The sequence below is a fragment of the Salvelinus namaycush genome, chromosome 25, assembly GCF_016432855.1.
Source record: "Salvelinus namaycush isolate Seneca chromosome 25, SaNama_1.0, whole genome shotgun sequence".
Lineage (NCBI taxonomy): Eukaryota > Metazoa > Chordata > Actinopteri > Salmoniformes > Salmonidae > Salvelinus > Salvelinus namaycush.
The window spans coordinates 27,776,904-27,796,220 of NC_052331.1; the positions used below are offsets into that span (position 1 = coordinate 27,776,904).

At 46.6% G+C, this 19,317-nt stretch overlaps 1 protein-coding gene and 1 long non-coding RNA gene across 2 annotated transcripts in view; one reads left to right on the forward strand and one right to left on the reverse strand.

Annotated features, from left to right (window-relative positions):
• Window positions 1–6,700, forward strand: part of LOC120020413 (chloride channel protein 2-like) — a 54,505-nt gene extending 47,805 nt beyond the window's left edge. Inside the window, exons 18-21 of the mRNA XM_038964056.1 lie at window positions 1,571–1,609; window positions 1,992–2,096; window positions 3,662–3,748; window positions 4,214–6,700. Coding sequence (XP_038819984.1) covers window positions 1,571–1,609; window positions 1,992–2,096; window positions 3,662–3,748; window positions 4,214–4,747 — 765 coding nt within the window. The 3' untranslated portion in view covers window positions 4,748–6,700. The remainder of the gene's footprint in view (window positions 1–1,570; window positions 1,610–1,991; window positions 2,097–3,661; window positions 3,749–4,213) is intronic.
• An 899-nt stretch (window positions 6,701–7,599) lies between these two features.
• LOC120020262 lies at window positions 7,600–10,756 on the reverse strand. The gene is made up of 3 exons (XR_005472424.1): window positions 9,916–10,756; window positions 8,385–8,515; window positions 7,600–8,119 (listed from the first exon to the last, which is right to left on the reverse strand). It is a non-coding gene; the product is annotated as an uncharacterized LOC120020262 (long non-coding RNA).
• Between the last annotated feature and the right edge of the window lie 8,561 nt (window positions 10,757–19,317).

The following is a 19,317-nucleotide window of genomic DNA, read 5'->3' on the forward strand; positions in this document are numbered from 1 at the left end:
GATGTCCTAACGGACTTGCCAGAACTATAGTTTGTTTAACAAGAAATTTGTGGAGTGGTTGATAAAGAAGTTTTAATGACTCTAACATAAGTGTATGTAAACTTCTGACTTCAACTGTATACAGGGGGGTGCCAGTACAGAGTCAATGTGCAGGGTCACCGGTTATTTGAGGTAGTATGTACATGTAGGTAGAGTTAATTAAAGATACTATGCATAGATGACAACAGAGTGGCAGTGGTGTGGAGAGGGGAGGGGGGGGGGCAGGGCAATGTGAATAGTCTGGGTAGCCATTTGACTAGATGTTCAGGAGTCTTATGGCTTGGAGGTAGAAGCTGTTAAGAAGCCTCTTGAACCTAGACTTGGCGCTCCGGTACCGCTTGCCGTGCGGTAGCAGAGAGAACAGTCTGACTAGGGTGGCTGGAGTCTTTGACAATTTTCAGAGACTTCCTCTGACACCGCCTGGTATAGAGGTCCTGGATGGCAGGAAGCTTGGCACCAGTGATGTACTGGGCCGTTCGTACTACAGTCTGTAGTGCCTTGCGGTCGGAGGCCGAGCAGTTGCCATACCAGGCAGTGATGCAACCAGTTAGGCTGCTCTCGATGGTGCAGCTGTAGAACCTTTTGAGGATCTGAGGACCCATGCCAAATCTTGTCAGTCTCCTGAGGGGGGGAATAGGTTTTGTCGTGCCCGCTTCACAACTGTCTTGGTGTGCTTGGACCATGTTAGTTTGTTGTTGATGTGGACACCAAGGAACTTGAAGCTCTCAACCTGCTCCACTGCAGCCCCGTCCTCTTTTTTCTATGAGATAATATCAGTCAGTTAACATGACGTTTAAGAATTATGAAGCCTTTATGTGCTTGTCTTGATTACATAAATGCAAATTCACAAAACGTGATGTTAGCTGGGGAAGATTATCTCATAGAACAAAACGTATAAGATCTCTTAAGCCTGTGTTTACCACAGACCTGATTTTCAGCATTTATTTAAAAAATAATACAAAAATAAAATAATTTCCCCATAGGCTTTGGCCAACAAGCCATGTCAGAGTTAGCCTCCGTTAGTGCCCACAAAAAGATGCCGTTACTGTTGCTCTCTATTTTTGAAGTAGTCCATTTTCTTCTACTACTTCTATTAGTTTTTTGTTGTTGTATTTATTAGGTATCCCCATTAGCTGTTGCCAAGGCAGCAGCTACTCTTCCTGGTGTCCAAACACATTAAGGCACTTACATAACATATAAAACAAAAGATAAACAGTACATCGTTGGTAAACAAACTGAAAGGGTGCATAATGCTACCTCAAGTGTGTTTTTTGAACAGGTAAAAAGCCAAGGTTGGCGTTTTACTGCCTCCTGCAGTTTTGGAATGTTTTATCACAAGTATAATTCGTTTGCTGATCCCTTCTGAGGACCTGGATGGAATTATGTGATTCTTCTGGAAGTCCCACCCAGTTGACTACTTAAACATGGGGAAAGTACTCAATGGCGGTGCCCACGCTAAAACTGGCTTTTGGGCAGTAGAGTCCTCTATATGTCTCTATGGGGTGTAACCACTGTCTCTCTTTGTTTTCAGGAGTCTCCTGAAGTCGAGGATGACATGACCACAAACGAAGTAAGACTGAACACTAGTTGATTCTGTCATGTCAGTCAATAACTTAAAAATGCAGTGATTGGTTGTATGAGTTTTTAGATGGTCATTATTGAGGGATTTTGTTGGGAAGGCAGATAAAGCATATTCTATCCAAAGCAATCCCTTTAGCATGGGAAAACACAGAATCCTCCTAATTACTACACATGTTTTATTACATCACTTTTGTCTTGAGCCGACTTCACTGTCGGACAGAGCGTGGCACAATGGCTCACGCCCGGCAGGCAACCCGGTTCCAAATTGAATGTAATTAACTTTCAGCCAGTGCAAAACATTCCAACACGGGCGCCCGGCGAAGTTAATCTAACCCACTCATTGGTTGAGAGTTCTGAATCCCCTACCACAGATAGCGGAGTGGGAGGAGCAACAGTTGGACGAGCCAGTGGATTTCAACAACTGCAAGATTGACCCAGCCCCTTTTCAGCTGGTGGAGCAGACGTCTCTGCATAAGGTGTGTCATCTTCAGTTCAGCTGTCAATCAACCTGTCCCTTATCAATCTGCACAACCAACCTAGCTGTCATCTGTTATTTTTGGAGGAACGCTTTAGTTTATAATGCTTAAGTGTCATTGAATCCACTGGATAAGAGTGTCTGCTAAATGACTCAAATCTAATACCAGGCAACAAGTAAATTGTAAATTTACGTCCCTTTAAATTGATGGGGTTGGTGACAGAAATGTGATGGCACGCAGCTCCACTAGACCAGAGCCTTCCATTACAAATAGAAGGCTCTGCACTAGACTGAGATTTTTTGAATAGTCAATTTGTTCTCATTGACAATTTAATGGATGTCATCTATTGCTCTTTCTCCCACTCTCTCTCTCGTTCTCTCTTTCTCTCCATACCCCCATATGAATGTTGCTACCATGTACACTACCGTTCAAAAATTTGGGGTCACTTGGAAATGTCCTTGTTTTTGAAAGAAAAGCCATTTTCTTTGTTCCAATGGCACGTTGTGTTAGCTAATCCAAGTTGATCATTTTAAAAGGCTAATTGATCATTAGAAAACCCTTTTGCAATTGTTAGCACAGCTGAAAACTGTTGTTCTGATTAAGGAAGCAATAAAACTGTCCTTCTTTAGACTAGCTGAGTATCTGGAGCATCAGCACTTGTGGGTTCGATTACAGGCTCAAAATGGCCAGAAACAAAGAACTTTCTTCTGAAACTCGTCAGTTTATTCTTGTTCTGAGAAATGAAGGCTATTTATTCCATGTGAGAAATTGCCAATAAACTGAAGATCTCGTACAACGCTGTGTACTACTCCCTTCACAGAACAGCGCAAACTGGCTCTGACCAGAATAGAAAGAGTGGGAGGCCCCGGTGCACAACTGTGCAAGAGGACAAGTACATTAGAGTGTCTAGTTTGAGAAACAGACGCCTCACAAGTCCTCAACTGGCAGCTTCATTAAATAGTACCCGCAAAACACCAGTCTCAACGTCAACAGCGAAGAGGCAACTTCGGGATGCTGGCCTTCTAGGCAGAGTTCCTCTGTCCAGTGTCTGTGTTATTTTGCCCATCTTAATATTTAATTTTTATTGGCCAGAGATATGGCCTTTTCTTTGCAACTCTGCCTAGAAGGCCAGCATCCCGGAGTCGCCTCCTCACTTCACTAAACTTGGATTAGCTAACACAATGTGCCATTGGAACACAGAAGTGATGGTTGCTGACAATGGGCCTCTGTACGCCTATGCAGATATAAAAAATCTGCCTTTTCTAGCTACAATAATCATTTACAATATTAACAATGTCTACACTTTATTTCTGATCAATTTGATATTATTGTAATGAACAAAAAATGTGCTTTTCTTTCAAAAACAAGGACATTTCTAAGTGACCCCAAACTTTTGAACGGCAGTGTAAATACAGCACTTAGATTTTATAGGCCATTTAATCTGAAGTGGGACCCTCCTTTCTCTTCCCTCTCTCCTTTGTTTTATCCCTCTATCTGGTCATGTTGTTTCTTCTGATCTGCTCTACCCTCTCTGTCTCTCGCTCTCTCTCTTTCTCATTCTTCAGACTCACACCATATTCTCTCTGCTGGGGCTGGACCATGCCTATGTGACCAGTATTGGACGATTGGTGGGAGTCGTCTCCCTCAGGGAGGTGGGTGTTCCTGTGCACTAGAACTCTGATATCATGTAGTTTGATTACTTTCTATTTTCAACAGTGTTGTCATCATGCTATGAGTGATTGAGGGCAGTTCATCTTAAAATCCCGACAAGCACATCACAGGAAACCTTCCTGTTTACTTTGGCTGTGATTGTGTTTGAATATTGTCATCACTTTAGATCAGTTTTAAGGACAATATTGCGCTTCATGAATCACCAGTTACCTCAGGCTAATCAATTTGCTCGTTACAGAAATTGCTGCAGATTAAGGTTGCCTTGGCAACAATCCTGTACATTTGGAGATCTAATCAAGTGTCATATGAATCACCACATTGTTTACTCCATAATGTTCCATCCTCTCTCTCCACTCTTCTTTCCATCCTCTCCCCCATCTTTTGTCATCCTTGCTCCTTATTTTATTCCTCAATCTCTACCTCTCCCCTCTCTGTCCAATGTCTAGCTTCGTAAGGCCATAGAAGGCTCAGTGACCGTGACAGGAGTGAAAGTTCGCCCCCCACTGGCCAGTTTCCGTGACAGCGGCAACAACACCACCAGCGTTTCGGAGGTGACAGAGCTACACAAGCTTTGGAACCGCCACAGAGACCTCTCATTACCACGGGAACCCACCCCGCCTGACATGGAGGACCAATTGGACGATATGTATGAGAGTCCTGTCCACTTCACACAGGACCAATCAGATTTGGAGTTTGAAACCAGCCCCGCTGACAATACGGACCTGCCATCGGAATTGGTTCTTCAGGAAAGCCTCTCACTAACAGACGACCAAACAGAAGAGTTTATCTTAGAGTGCAGCCCTTCCCACACTGACGAATCAGAGCTGGCCTGTGATTTTGACCCCCCCCACCTCCCTGAGACTTATCAATCGGAGCCGGCGAAGGAACATGGAACCCCGCCCGAGAACATACAGCAAATGGACCAATCAGAACTGCAGTGTGAGCGAAGCCCCACCCGCACTGAGGACCAATCGGAATGACAGACAATTAGATGATTCATGGTTTGTTGAGGTTTCTACAACCTTACAGGTCATTTTCACCTCAATCTCCAAGCTGGATGTCTGTGTCCACGATGTATTAGTGGACGTGTTTAACTGTTCTTGTGGAGACCAGAAGTCCCCACAACAATAGTAAACGAACGAAAATATGACCAACTGGGGACATTTTGTTAGTCCCCACAAGGTCAAATGCTATTTCTAGGGGGTTTAGAATTGCCTATCTGGTGCTGATACTACTTTCCCCCAAATGAGTGAGAGAGAGGGTGAGTGAGATCAGAAGGAACAACATGACCAGATAGAGGGATAAAACAAAGGAGAGGGAGGGAAGCAAGGGAGGGAAGAATACAATCTATGTGCTGTATTTACATGGTAGCTACATTCATATCTGAGGTGAGGACTTTAAAGTGGGATGGAAAAGGATATTTAAGACGAAATTATAAGTAACTACCTTAAGGCAGCTGAGAAAAGACCAATGCATTGACATCGCTCAGTCATAAAATGCCACCACCACAGGGTTAAGAACATTTGTGAAGCACATTGTAATTAACATGCATTTAACTCAAAGTACATGTAGCCTTGTCTGACGTTAAGGTAGTAGGAAAGATGTTAGTGTCTTGTAACAGTACATTTTGTATCATTACGTTCCTAGCGATAGGTAATGATTTTTCACAACATGGAGTGTTAAACATGTCTCTGGAATGATTTTAGTGTTATTGACAGGAAACTTTGGTTATGTGGAGAGACAACAGTGAAACTCAGAATACATCGAAGTTAAGCACGCACACACTCACATAGTAATACATATTTGTTCACCAACATACAAAATAATATTCCTAAGACAGCGCACACACACTAAAAATGATTTATACAGTCTGCCTGGCCTCAAAACCATTTTAGAAATATGTACTACCAACTTAGAAGCACAGTCATAACTCTCCAAGTCCGCAGATGAGCAATAAAAGCCTTGGTTGAATAATTAAACTGTGTGTGACTGTTCTCCACTGTCTCATAAAATGGGTTCATTCAAGACGGATGTTAAATCATTAATAACTTCAACAGTTGAGCCATAATATATTGTAAAACTATGCTATCACAACTTTGGTTCATTTTCGTCTTAAAGAAAAATCAGTTGTGCAATAATTTGTCTTTTGTATGCAGATAGAATGTGAAGTAGTGCTCGCCATATAAAATATAATGTAAAAGGAGTTTAATGTAGAGTGTAATAAGCTAATTAACAGAGCATCTAGTTAAGCAATAAGTCCGACGTTTCTCTCTTTATATTGCACCGGCCTGTATATGCGTTGTACATATGAAGATAGATTATGACAAATCTACGCACACTCTTGAGCATAGGAGAATATGCATTTGAGATTAACAGCCATTGTTGTTTTTTGTACATCAGTGATGGATTAAATTTCAACAAAACTTTGAGATGTAACTCTGTTCTGTGTGCTTGTGTTGGTCAATTTCCCCTTGTCTCCTATCAGAGATGGGGGGGGGGGGGGAAATGATCAAAACTTCACAGCATGGTCCAACACTAACAATCCATAGAGAACCAATGAAATAACAACACTTCTCAGTAATCCAGTTAACTCAAATACATAGTAACATTAGCAAGGATTGAGAGAAAACGAAGAGGAAAAGTGCAGGGAGACGAGACAAAGGGAAGGAAGGATGATAAGTAAAGGCCAGACATCCTCTAAGTTAGTGTCTACAGAATGTTCAAAATAGATTTTTTTCCTCACCCATCTACACAAAATACACCATAATTGCAAATGAAATACAGAAATCTCTCCTTTATATAAGTATTCACACCCCTGAGTCAATACATGCTAGAATCACCTTTGGGTACATTTCTAATAGCTTTGCACACCTGGATTGTACAATATTTGCCACAATTATTTTAAATACTTCAAGCTCTGTCAAGTTGGTTGTTGATCATTGCTAGGGCAGCCATTTTTAAGTCTTGCCATGGATTTTCTCAGGAACATTCAATTCCAGTGTATATTTGGCTTTATGTTATTGTCCTGCTGAAAGGTGAATGTCTCCCAGTGTTGGAAATCAGACAACCAGGTTTTCCTCTAGGATTTTGCCTGTGCTTAGCTCTATTGTTTCTTTTTATCCTAAAAAAAACTCCCTAGTCCTTGCTGATGACAAGCATACCCTTAACATGAGGCAGCCACAACCATGCTTGAAAATACTCAGTAATGTGTATTTGTATTCAGGACAAAGTTAATTTCTTTGCCGCAGTTTTACTTTAGTGCCTTATTACAAACAGGATGTTTTGGAATATTTGAGGATGGATCTACAATATTGTTGATCCATCCTCAGTTTTCTCCTATCACAGCCATTCAACTAACTGTTTTAAAGTTACCATTGGCCTCATGGTAGAATCCCTGAGCGCTTTCCTTCCTCTCCGGCAACGGAGTTAAGAACACATGTATCTTTGTAGTGACTGGGTGTATTGTACACCATCCAAAGTGTAATTAAAAACTTCCCCATGCTCAAAGGGATATTCAATGTCTGCTTTTTTTTTACCCATCTACCAATAGTGGCCCTTTGTGAGGCATTGGAAAACCTCTTTGGTCTTTGTGGTTGAATCTGCTTTTGAAATTCACTGCTCGACTGAGGGACCTTACAATTCATTTTATGCGTGGGGTACAGAGATGAGGTGGTCATTCAAAGCATGTTAAACACTTATTGCACACAGAGTCCATGCAACTTGTGACTTTTACTCCTTGCCATAACAAAGCAGTTGAATACTTGACTCAAGACATTTCAGCTTTTCATTTTTAATTAATTTAGAAATATAATTCCACTTTACCCCATAATGTCAATGTGTGTAGGCCAGTGACACAATCTCTATTTAATCTACTTTAAATTCAGGCTGTAACACAACAAAATGTGGAAAAAGTCAAGGGGTGTGAATAACTTCTGAAGGTAGTGTTTCTAAGAGTTGACAGACTAAACAAGATGAAACATCACATTTAAATGCTCTCCATCTTCTTAATGGAACGAAGCCACGCCTGACGAGCCTCTGTCGGAGAAGAATCTTCTCTGGCAGGAGTGCCACTCTCTACCCTGAAACACACTCCTATCCTCTTCGAGTGAAAGGTTGAATAGCAGGAGTCAAACCTACTGCTTCATGATTGTTGGCCTCCAGTCAGACTTGTAGACGATACAGACTTGCAGCAGTGCAGGCTGATCCTCACCATCCACTAGGGAATGGGCAAGCCCGGTCACTCTCTGGAGTAGGCGGGTTGTTCTGAGATGTGGGCCAATCACAGTGCAGGCTGTTTCTGCTAGAGCTGTCAGTCTCGGCCTGGAATGGGGCTCGTGCTTGGACGTTGCGGTCTGAGGGAGAATCAAAGTGTCAGAACACATGGAGATGGATGAGGCGAGAGATATGGATGGATGGATGAGGGATGGATGAGGGGAGAGAGATGGATGGAGGGATGAGGGGAGAGAGATGGATGGAGGGATGAGGGGAGAGTGAGTAACGGAGAGGGAAAGAAAGAGATATTGGGGCATAGCACAGTCTAGGTGGCACTGATGACTGAAAACAAGTATGACAAAGGTACGGAATATTGGGTGATGTGTACTGTATGCATGTGTTTACCTGAGCTGTGGGTAGAGAGAGAGTGTTTCTATTGTTCTGGAGGAACTCCTAGTCATCGTCTTTCTCATCATCAGCCACAGAGGCCCAGGTTTTCAGCTTTGCCTCAGCGATAGCAAACTGCTCTGCCACTCCTGGAGAAGGACACACACACACACACACACACACGTCAGAAAAACCCACCCACACACACAAACCTTACAGGTGGTAATCAAACACACCACGCACAGGAAAGAGTGACAGACAGTAGTCTCAGAGATAGTTAGGGAGTTAACAGTAGAGGCTGTATCACCATGGGGACAGTGAAGTGACAGTTGGAGGAGAATCTAATTGGCTACCATCTATTGGGCTCTCATAGGACAAGCCGTCATCGCCTAGGTGACAGCAGGAAGGGGCAGGGCACAGATCTGAGCTGTGACATGCAGGGGTTAGAGGAGCGGTGAGACAGGTGTAGGGATGAGAGAGAGGGGGGGGGGCACAGATCTGAGCTGTGACATGCAGGGGTTAGAGGAGCGGTGAGACAGGTGTAGGGATGAGAGAGAGGGGGGGGGGCACAGATCTGAGCTGTGACATGCAGGGGTTAGAGGAGCGGTGAGACAGGTGTAGGGATGAGAGAGAGGGGGGGGGGGGGGGGGCACAGATCTGAGCTGTGACATGCAGGGGTTAGAGGAGCGGTGAGACAGGTGTAGGGATGAGAGAGAGGGGGGGGGGGGGCACAGATCTGAGCTGTGAGACAGGTGTAGGGATGAGAGAGGGGGGGGGGTCAGGGCACACAAACACATGGTGGTGGTCCACTTTACATTTGACCAAAAATCATATGCTAATGATTCTAAAATCCACGGAGTGTATTAGCCCACTCTGCATCCCACTGCTGGCTTTCCGTGAGAAGCTAAGCAGGGTTGGTCCTGGTCAGTCCCTGGATGGGAGACCAGATGCTGCTGGAAGTGGTGTAGGAGGCACTCAGGTCTAAGAAAATATCCCAATGCACCAGGGCAGTGATTGGGGACATGTGTAGGGTGCTGTATTTCAGATGGACGTTAAACGGGTGTTCTGACTCTCTGTGGTCACTAAAGATCCCATGCCACTTATCGTAAGAGTAGGGGTGTTAACCCCGGTGTCCTGGCTAAATTCCCAATCTGATCCTCATACCATCATGGTCACCTAATCATCCCCAGTTTACAATTGGCTCATTCATCCCCCTTCCTCTCCCCTGTAACTATTCCCCAGGTCATTGCTGTAAATGAGAATGTGTGCTCAGTCAATTTGCCATGTAAAATAAGGGTTAAATAAATACAAAAAATGTAACTGCTGAGGACAGATTTCTGATGAGATCCTATTCTGAGCTATTGACTAAAAACAAATTGATGGCAGAATTAGTTGGACAATAGAAGCACCAAGGTGTAAACATTACTCTTAAAATATAAAATAGATGAGAAAATGTATTAAAAGAGGACAACATTCAATTAGTATTAATTGGTCTGTATCTCTGCCACCGGCTCTACTTTACTAGCTGAGCTAGCGGAGGGACATGCACCTGCGGCGAAGCGAGCTTCCTGTAGAGAGTTGCAGTGTGTGCGGAGGGGGTCGGTGGGTTTGGGCCAACCCTTACACTTGAGGTGGATGACCCTGCAGGGATGTTGGCTTGGTCACATGGTCCTTCATCGCCTGGGAAATGCCTGGAGAGAGAAAAGTAGGAGGCCTGGGTTAGAGAGATGGTCTGTGTGTGTCTTTCTGACCCTTACCATTTAAGGAGGATCTGGCCAGAGCAGCAATCTCCTGGATGCTGACTGCCTTTCTTTCAGATCATTTCACAATCCTCAAATTTAACCTGGAAAAAAAGCAGTCATGCTCAGTATGTCACTAACACTACAGTGCTTGAGTGTTTTGAATATTCGTGTGGTGGGCTATACGCCTCAAATGTTGCTCACAGCCCAGTTAGAGATCATGAAATCGATGTGTGAATAGCGAAAAAAAACAGGCAATCCTGCGTGTGTTTCAGCACCTGGACAATTGACAGCTCCCCAGAGCATGTGATGGTGCAGATCTAGCCTTTGATAATGACTCTCAGTTCCATTACATATAAGAGCCATGCCATTACACATAAGAGCCAGAGCCAGAGCCATTACACATAAGAGCCAGAGCCATTACACATAAGAGCCAGAGCCATTACACATAAGAGCCATTGGACGAAGGCATCTTCTGTAGGGGGGAGTTTTGTTAAAAGCCGCAGCGCTCTGTCTGAACATTAACAGGCATTGTTAGTGGTACAGTTCTGGAAGCATAAGGAACTTCTCTCAGCTAGAAATCATGTTCAAAAAAACTAAAAGTTAAATTGATACACGCCTTTATAGGGTTAAGGGTTCCCATACGGCCATATTTCCTCCTCTAGCTGTCCCCCCCCCCACTTACCCTCCTCTCGCCACCCCTTACCCTGCTGTCCCCCCTCCCTTACCCTCCTCTCGCCGTTGCCCCCCCTTACCCTGCTGTAGCCCCCCCCCTTACCCTGCTGTCCCCCCCTCCCGTACCCTCCTCTCGCCGTCGCCCCCCTGCCTTCCCCTCCTCTCGCCGTCGCCTCCCTCCCATCCCCTCCTCTCCTCTCGCCGTCGCCTCCCTCCCGTCCCCTCCTCCCTTACTCTCACCCTCCCCTCCTCCCTTACTCTCACCCTCCTCTCGCCGTCGCCTCCCTTATCCTTCTCTCGCCGTCGCCCTCCTCCCTTACCCTCCTCTCGCCGTCGCCCTCCTCCCTTACCCTCCTCTCGCCGTCGCCCTCCTCCCTTACCCTCCTCTCGCCGTCGCCCTCCTCCCTTACCCGCCTCTCGCCGTTGCCCACCCTGCCCTCACCCTCCTCTCGCCCCCCCTTCCCTCACCCTCCTCTCGCCGTCGCCCCCCCCTTCCCTTACCCTCCTCTCGCCGTCGCCCCCCCCCCCCCCTTCCCTCACCCTCCTCTCGCCGTCGCCCCCCCCCTTCCCTTACCCTCCTCTCGCCGTCGCCCCCACCCCTTCCCTTACCCTCCTCTCGCCGTCGACCCCCCCCTTCCCTCACCCTCCTCTCGCCGTCGCCCCCCCCCTTCCCTCACCCTCCTCTCGCCGTCGCCCCCTTCCCTTACCCTCCTCTCGCCGTCGCCCCCCCCCCCTTCCCTCACCCTCCTCTCGCCGTCGACCCCCCCCCTTCCCTCACCCTCCTCTCGCCGTCGCCCCCCCCCTTCCCTCACCCTCCTCTCGCCGTCGCCCCCTTCCCTTACCCTCCTCTCGCCGTCGCCCCCCCCCCCCTTCCCTCACCCTCCTCTCGCCGTCGCCCCCCCCCCTTCCCTCACCCTCCTCTCGCCGTCGCCTCCCTTATCCTTCTCTCGCCGTCGCCCTCCTCCCTTACCCTCCTCTCGCCGTCGCCCTCCTCCCTTGCCGTCGCCTCCCTTCCTTACCCGCCTCTCGCCCCCCCTTCCCTCACCCTCCACTCGCCGTCGCCCCCCCTTCCCTCATCCCCCTCTCGCTTTCACCCCCCCTTCCCTCACCCTCCTCTCGCCGTCGCCCCTTCCCTCATCCCCCTCTCGCCGTCGCCTCCCTTACCCTCCTCTCGCCCCCCTCCCTCACCCTCCTCTCGCCGTCGCCTCCCTTACCCTCCTCTCGCCATCGCCACCCCCCTTTCCCTCACCCTCCTCTCGCTTTCACCCTCTGTGTCCCCTTCCCTCACCCTCCACTCGCCCCCCACCTTCCCTCATACCCCTCTCGCTTTCACCCCCCCTTCCCTCACCCTCCTCTCGCCCCCCTCCCTCACCCTCCTCTCGCCGTCGCCTCCCTTACCCTCCTCTCGCCATCGCCACCCCTCTTTCCCTCACCCTCCTCTCGCTTTCACCCTCTGTGTCCCCTTCCCTCACCCTCCACTCGCCGTCGCCCCCCACCTTCCCTCATACCCCTCTCGCTTTCACCCCCCCTTCCCTCACCCTCCTCTCGCCGTCGCCCCCCCCCCCTTCCCTCATCCCCCTCTCACCGTCGCCTCCCTTACTCTCCTCTCGCCCCCCTCCCTTACCCTCCTCTCGCCGTCGACCCCCCCCCTTCCCTCATCCCCCTCTCACCGTCGCCTCCCTTACTCTCCTCTCGCCCCCCTCCCTTACCCTCCTCTCGCCGTCGACCCCCCCCCCCTTCCCTCATCCCCCTCTCACCGTCGCCTCCCTTACTCTCCTCTCGCCCCCCTCCCTTACCCTCCTCTCGCCGTCCCCTCCCTTACCCTCACCCTCCTCTCGCTTTCACCCCCCCTTCCATCACCCTCCTCTCGCCGTCGCCTCCCTCCCTCCCTTACCCTCACCCTCCTCTCGCTTTCACCCCCCCTTCCCTCACCCTCCTCTCGCCGTCGCCTCCCCCCCTTCCCTCACCCTCTCGCTTTCACCCCCCCTTCCCTCACCTTCCTCTCGCCGTCGCCTCCCTTACCCTCCTGTATAGCTATATACAGTATTTAGCTTCTATTTATAAACTTTTTATACAAATTACATATCAAAAATATGAGGGAAAAGGTAGTTGCCTTGAGGATAAATTCCAACACTAAATTCAGTCATTTATTGTTGAACTCAGCAGGTTTTGTCTGGCTAACAGCCTACACAAATGGGCTGCAATATTGAGGTAAATTCAATGAAATCCAACTTGAGACTCCCCTGGTGTGCTGAAGTCCTTGTTTGTGTGCAAATGTTTTCACCATGGCCTGTAGGTCCAGGTTGCAGCCCGACTGTTTTCTATACTGAGTATTGCCAGCCCAGACTTTCCTGAGACATTGTGAATTAGGTCTATTGCGCTGCACACTATTTACATAAATCTTGATTGATTCATGCCAAGATATACCAAAGGGACTGGATCCATGGATCCATATTGCAACCACATAACTCAAACGCCTGTTCACCAGTTTGAATGAAATTGCAAGCAGCTTTATTTTTTCAAGCACTCCAGAACTGTTGTCTGCTGAAGATGCTAATCTGTTTGCGTCCAGACTACCTGTCCCCAGAGCTTCCTATACACTTCATCTCTTTCCATAATGTGTTTAGGCTGGAAATGAAGGAGAATGAGAGGCTCAATTAAAGAGGTTACAGAACTGCTGTATTTGAAGCACTCCTCCCTTCTGACTAGTTCCCTTGATGTTGCTACGGCAATCAAGCTGCTTTTACCATCTCTGTAAGTATCGCTTCTGCAGAGAGATTGTTTTCTAAACTTAAACTCATAAAGAACTATAAGAAGCATTAGGCTCTCGGACTCCTATGAGCTTTTGAACACCTGAGTAAGCTCCACTCACTGCACTGGTGCCGCCGTAGCCTTGACCACAGCATTTGTTCACTGATACTCCCTTATACTTTCCATCAGTATTTTTTTTCTTTGTCAGTCACATTCCTGAATCACAAAAACTTAGTTTCATAGTACTTATGGAAGTTAAAAAGGGTTATGAATGACTTGGAGGTTTGCTGTCAAAATGACTTATTCAATAACAAAAATAGACAATGACAGGCGCATGGGCCACCAGAACTCGTGGACCCCACCGCCCTGTGGGGGTGTCTGCTAGCCAGTGGGGCTTTTCTCTTTGAGATTGCAGGGGCTGTTTTATCTGCCAGAGAAATGGATATAGGCTAAGCAAGCATGCCGTCTCTTGGATAGGAGTATTTTACTGTAAGGCCATGTCAGATACGCGTCTGCTCAACGGTGATGTGACATGGCCGAGACCGACAACAGCCATCATAATGTGATGGGGTTGGTAATGTTCTCTCGTTGCACCGTGATTGGCTCAGTGTTCTGTCACTCATGGATCCAAGGCAGCTCAAGGTCATTGGCCACAGATAAAATGACATCAAATCACATTATATCTATCTACCTTAGCTTTGATTGGGCTGATCATGTTATCATCATACTTTCAAAATCTTAGCTAGCAAGCTAGACAAGCCGTCATCAAGTCAGCAATCTACTGGAAAATCCTTTTCAATCCTTGTCATATGAAGAGAAATTATAGATAAAACGTATCGGTGCTCATCGGCCATAACCATTACACAAGTTGGAAATCGCTAATCAACAATGAGTGCTAAGTGGCTGCGCCACTGCAGCCCTGGGTTCGATCCCAGGCTGTGTCACAGCCGGCCGTGACACCCATGGAGAGACGCACAATTGGCCCAGTGCCGGCCGGGATGTCCTTGTCTCATCGTGCTCTAGCAACTCCTTGTGGCGGGCCGGACGGTCCACGTCGGTCGTTAATTCCACAGTGTTTCCTCCGACAGATTGGTGTGGCTGGCTTCCGGGTTAAGCAAGCAGTGTGTCAAGAAGCAATGCACTTGGCTCTCGACCTTCACCGAGTCCGTAGGGAGTTTCAGCGATGAGACAAGATTGTAACTAACAATTGGATATCACGAAAAAGGGGGTAACACCATGGGCTAGAAAAGTTTGAATACATTGGCCATGCTGTCAATCCAGCATGACTTCTGCCGTGTTCAAAACAACTGGAAACTCAGAAATCTAAGGCTTCAGTTAATTCAAGACAACTGGGAACTCGGATAAAATTGGCTCCGATTTGGAAAATACGGAAAATAATTTAACGGTCATCCAAATCGGAATTCCAAGTTGGGATTTCGGGCCTCTTTCTAGAGCCCACAAGAAGGCCCGCCGCGCCACCTTCCTGTTCAAGTGCGCACAGCACAACAAGGTGAGTCCAAAAATGGCTTGTATGCTGCTGCATAAATTATGTAATATGCCAGGGAGACGGTGCATTCGGAAAGTATTCAGACCCCTTGACTTTTTCCCCACATTCTGTTACGTTACAGCCTTAAATGGATTAAATAATTTCCCCCCCTGAACAATCTACATACAATACCCTATAATGACAAAGCGAACAGATTTTTAAATTTTGCAAAATGTATTAAAAATATAAAAACAGAAATACCTTATTTACATAAGTATTCAGACCCTTTGCTATGAGATTCAAAATTGAGCTCAAGTGCATCCTGTTTCCATTGATCATCAGGGAGATGTTTCTACAACTTGGAGTCCCCCTGAAGTAAATTCAATTGATTGGACATGATTTAGAAAGGCACACACAGGTTCATATAAGGTCCCACAGTTGACTGTGCATGTCAGAGCAAAAACCAAACCACGAGGTTGAAGGAATTGTCTGTAGAGCTCCGAAACAGGACTGTGTCAAGGAACAGAAAAGTACCAAAACATTTCTTCAGCATTGAAGGTCCAAGAACACAGTGGCCTCCATCATTCTTTAATGGAAGAAGTTTGGAACCACCAAGACTCTGCCCGCACAGCCAAACTGAGCAATCGGGGGAGAAGGGCCTTGGTCAGGGAAGTGACCAAGAACCCGATGGTCACTGACAGAGCTCCTCTGTGGATATGGGAGAACCTTCCAGAAGGACAAACATCTCTGCAGCACTCCACTAAATCAGGTCTTTATTGTAGAGACGCCAGACGGAAGTCATTCCTCAGTAAATGGCACGACAGCCCTCTTGGAGTTTGCACCTAAAAGAACAAACTCTCAGACCATAAGAAACAAGATTCTCTGGTCTAATGAAAACAAGATTGAACTCTTTGGCCTAAATGTCAAGTGTCACGTCTGGAGGAAACCTGGCATCATCCCTAAGGTGAAGCATGGTGGTGGCAGCATCTTGCTGTGGGGATGCTTTTTAGCAGCAGGGACCGGGAGACTAGTCAGAATTGAGGGAAAGACGAACGGAGCAAAGTACAGAGAGATCCTTGATGAAAACCTGCTCCAGAGCACTCAGGACCTCAGACTGGGGCGAAGGTTCACCTTCCAACAGGACAACGACCCTAAAATACACAGCTAAGACAATGCAGGAGTGGCTTCGGAACAAGTCTCTGAAAGTCCTTGAGTGGCCCTGCCAGAGCCCGAAATTGAACCCGATCGAACATCTCTGGAGAGACCTGAAAATAGCTGTGCAGACGCTCCCCATCCAACATGGCCGAGTGTCTCTGCACAGCTATTTTCAGGTCTCTCCAGAGATGTTCGATCGGAGAGATGCTCCCCGTCTGCAGAGACGCTCCCCATCCAACCTGACAGAGTTTGAGAGGATCTGCAGAGAAGAATGTGCAAAACTCTCCAAATACAGGTGTGCCAAGCTTGTAGCATCATACCCAAGAAGACTTGAAGCTGTAATCGCTGCCAAAGGTGATTCAACAAAGATCTGAGTAAAGAATCTGAATACTCATGTAAATAAGATATTTCCATTTTTTTTAATACATTTGCAACAATTTCTAAAAACCTGCTTTTCCTTCACCATTATGGGGTATTGTGTGTAGATTGAGGGGAAAAAATAATTTAATCCATTTTAGAATAAGGCTGTAATGTAATAAAATGTGGACATATTCAAGGGGTCTACATTCTTTCCGAATGCACACAGTCGTGGCCAAAAGTTTTGAGAATGACACAAATATGACATTTTCACAGTCTGCTGCCTCAGTTTGTATGATGGCAATTTGCATATACTCCAGAATGTTATGAAGAGTGATCAGATTAATTGAAATTAATTGCAAAGTCCCTCTTTGCCAAGCAAATGAACTGAATCCCCCAAAATACATTTCCACTGCATTTCAGCCCTGCCACAAAAGGACCAGCTGACATGTCAGTGATTCTCTCGTTAACACAGGTGTGAGTGTTGATGAGGACAAGGCTGGAGATCACTCTGTCATGCTGATTGAGTTCGAATAACAGACTGGAAGCTGTAAAAGGAGGGTGGTGCTTGGAATCATTGTTCCTCCTCTGTCAACCATGGTTACCTGCAAGGAAACACGTGCCATCATCATTGCTTTGCACAAAAAGGGCTTCACAGGCAAGGATATTGCTGCCAGTAAGATTGCACCTAAATCAGATCATCAAGAACTTCAAGGAGAGCGGTTCAATTGTTGTGAAGGCAGCTTCAGGGCGCCCAAGAAAGTCCAGCAAGCGCCAGGACCGTCTCCTAAAGTTGATTCAGCTGCGGGATCACCATCCGTACAGAGCTTACTCAGGAATGGCAGCAGGGAGATGTGAGTGCATCTGCACGCACAGTGAGGCGAAGACTTTTGGAGGATGGCCTGGTGTCAAGAAGGGCAGCAAAGAAGCCACTTCTCTCCAGGAGAAACAGCAGGGACAGACTGATATTCTGCAAAAGGTACAGGGATTGGACTGCTGAGGACTGGAGTAAAGTCATTTTCTCTGATGAATCCCCTTTCCAATTGTTTGGGGCATCCGTAAAAAAGCTTGTCCGGAGAAGACAAGGTGAGCGCTACCATCAGTCCTGTGTCATGCCAACAGTAAAGCATCCTGAGACCATTCATGTGTGGGGTTGCTTCTCAGCTAAGGGAGTGGGCTCACTCACAATTTTGCCTAAGAACACAGCCATGAATAAAGAATGGTACCAACACATCCTCCAAGAGCAACTTCTCCCAACCATCTAGGAACAGTTTGGTGACGAACAATGCCTTTTCCAGCATGATGGAGCACCTTGCCATAAGGCAAAAGTGATAACTAAGTGGCTCGTGGAACTAACATTGATATTTTGGGTCCATGGCCAGGAAACTCCCCAGACCTTAATCCCAATGAGAACTTGTGGTCAAGCCTCAAGAGGCAGGTGGACAAACTCCAAGCATTGATTATGCAAGAATGAGCTGCCATCAGTCAGGATGTGGCCCGGAAGTTAATTGACAGCATGCCAGGGCGGATTGCAGAGGTCTTGAAAAAGAAGGCTCAACACTGCAAATATTGACTCTTTGCATCAACTTCATGGAATTGTCAATAAAAGCCTTTGACACTTACGAAATGCTTGTAATTATACTTCAGTATTCCATAGTAACATCTGACAAAAATATCTAAAGACACTGAAGCAGCAAACTTTGTGGAAATGAAATATTTGTGTCACTCAAAACTTTTGGCCACGACTGTATACTGTAGCTAAGAAAGTAATACTAAGTGTATTTTGTGTAGTAAGCTGTTAGTAGCCCATGTGCCTCACCCTAATAATTTGCACCCTTTTCACCTTATAAAATGTAGCCTATTGTTCTGACTTGGCGGTGCACATTTAGCCTATAGCCTGTTTTAGAGAAATGTAATCATAGAATATTGCAAGAGCTTTCATTGTCTGGTTATATATCCCCTTTATTTATCCAACGGTTCTAACTTGGTGTACAGGGAGAACACCGTAAGAACGGCCCATGTTCTTTATTCTGTCGCTGTACATTTCAGAAGTGCAGAACAAATAGTTATTGACTATGCCCGTCCTAGCTCGCTCATTAAAGTCTTAATCTAAATTATGGATTGCCTCTTATCAGCTCATCGTCACTTTATACATCTCAATTGTCATTAGAAACCACATTTGTTTAAAAACTTTTTTTTACCCAACCAAGATTTACATGCTAAAATCAGCCACTGCCTGCAAACCAAATGGAGGTGGTGGCACCGTCGAGTATCGCACATGATCACAATGCGCTGGTCTCAAATCCCATCAACAGATGCTACCATGGTGCCCCGTGCGGTTTAGTTCCCCCGGTACTAAAACACCGTCTTGTAGTTCAAAAAGTCCAGCTTTCACACTTCAAACATATGCGCTCTGTCAAAATGGTTCCCTCTGATTGGACATTGGACTCCCAATAACGGCCGGTGGTGATACATCCTGGAATCGAACCAGGGTCTGTAGTGACACCGAGCACTGAGATGCAGTGCCTTACACTGTTGCACCACTCGGGACCCATCCTAACCAACTGCAAACCTGTAAACCCGATGGTTGATTGACCTAAATTTCCCAAGTCTCAACATGTGCACCACCTGATGCACCGTCATCCCTGTTAATCCCACAGGGAATGAGAAAGCTACCCATGTTCTGTCAATAATGGAGTGCTTGAGCCTGTGTGGCTCTCTGATAGACATTTCAATCATATACAAAAATGCTACACCTAGTGGGCATGTACAATCCTTCTTGCAGGCT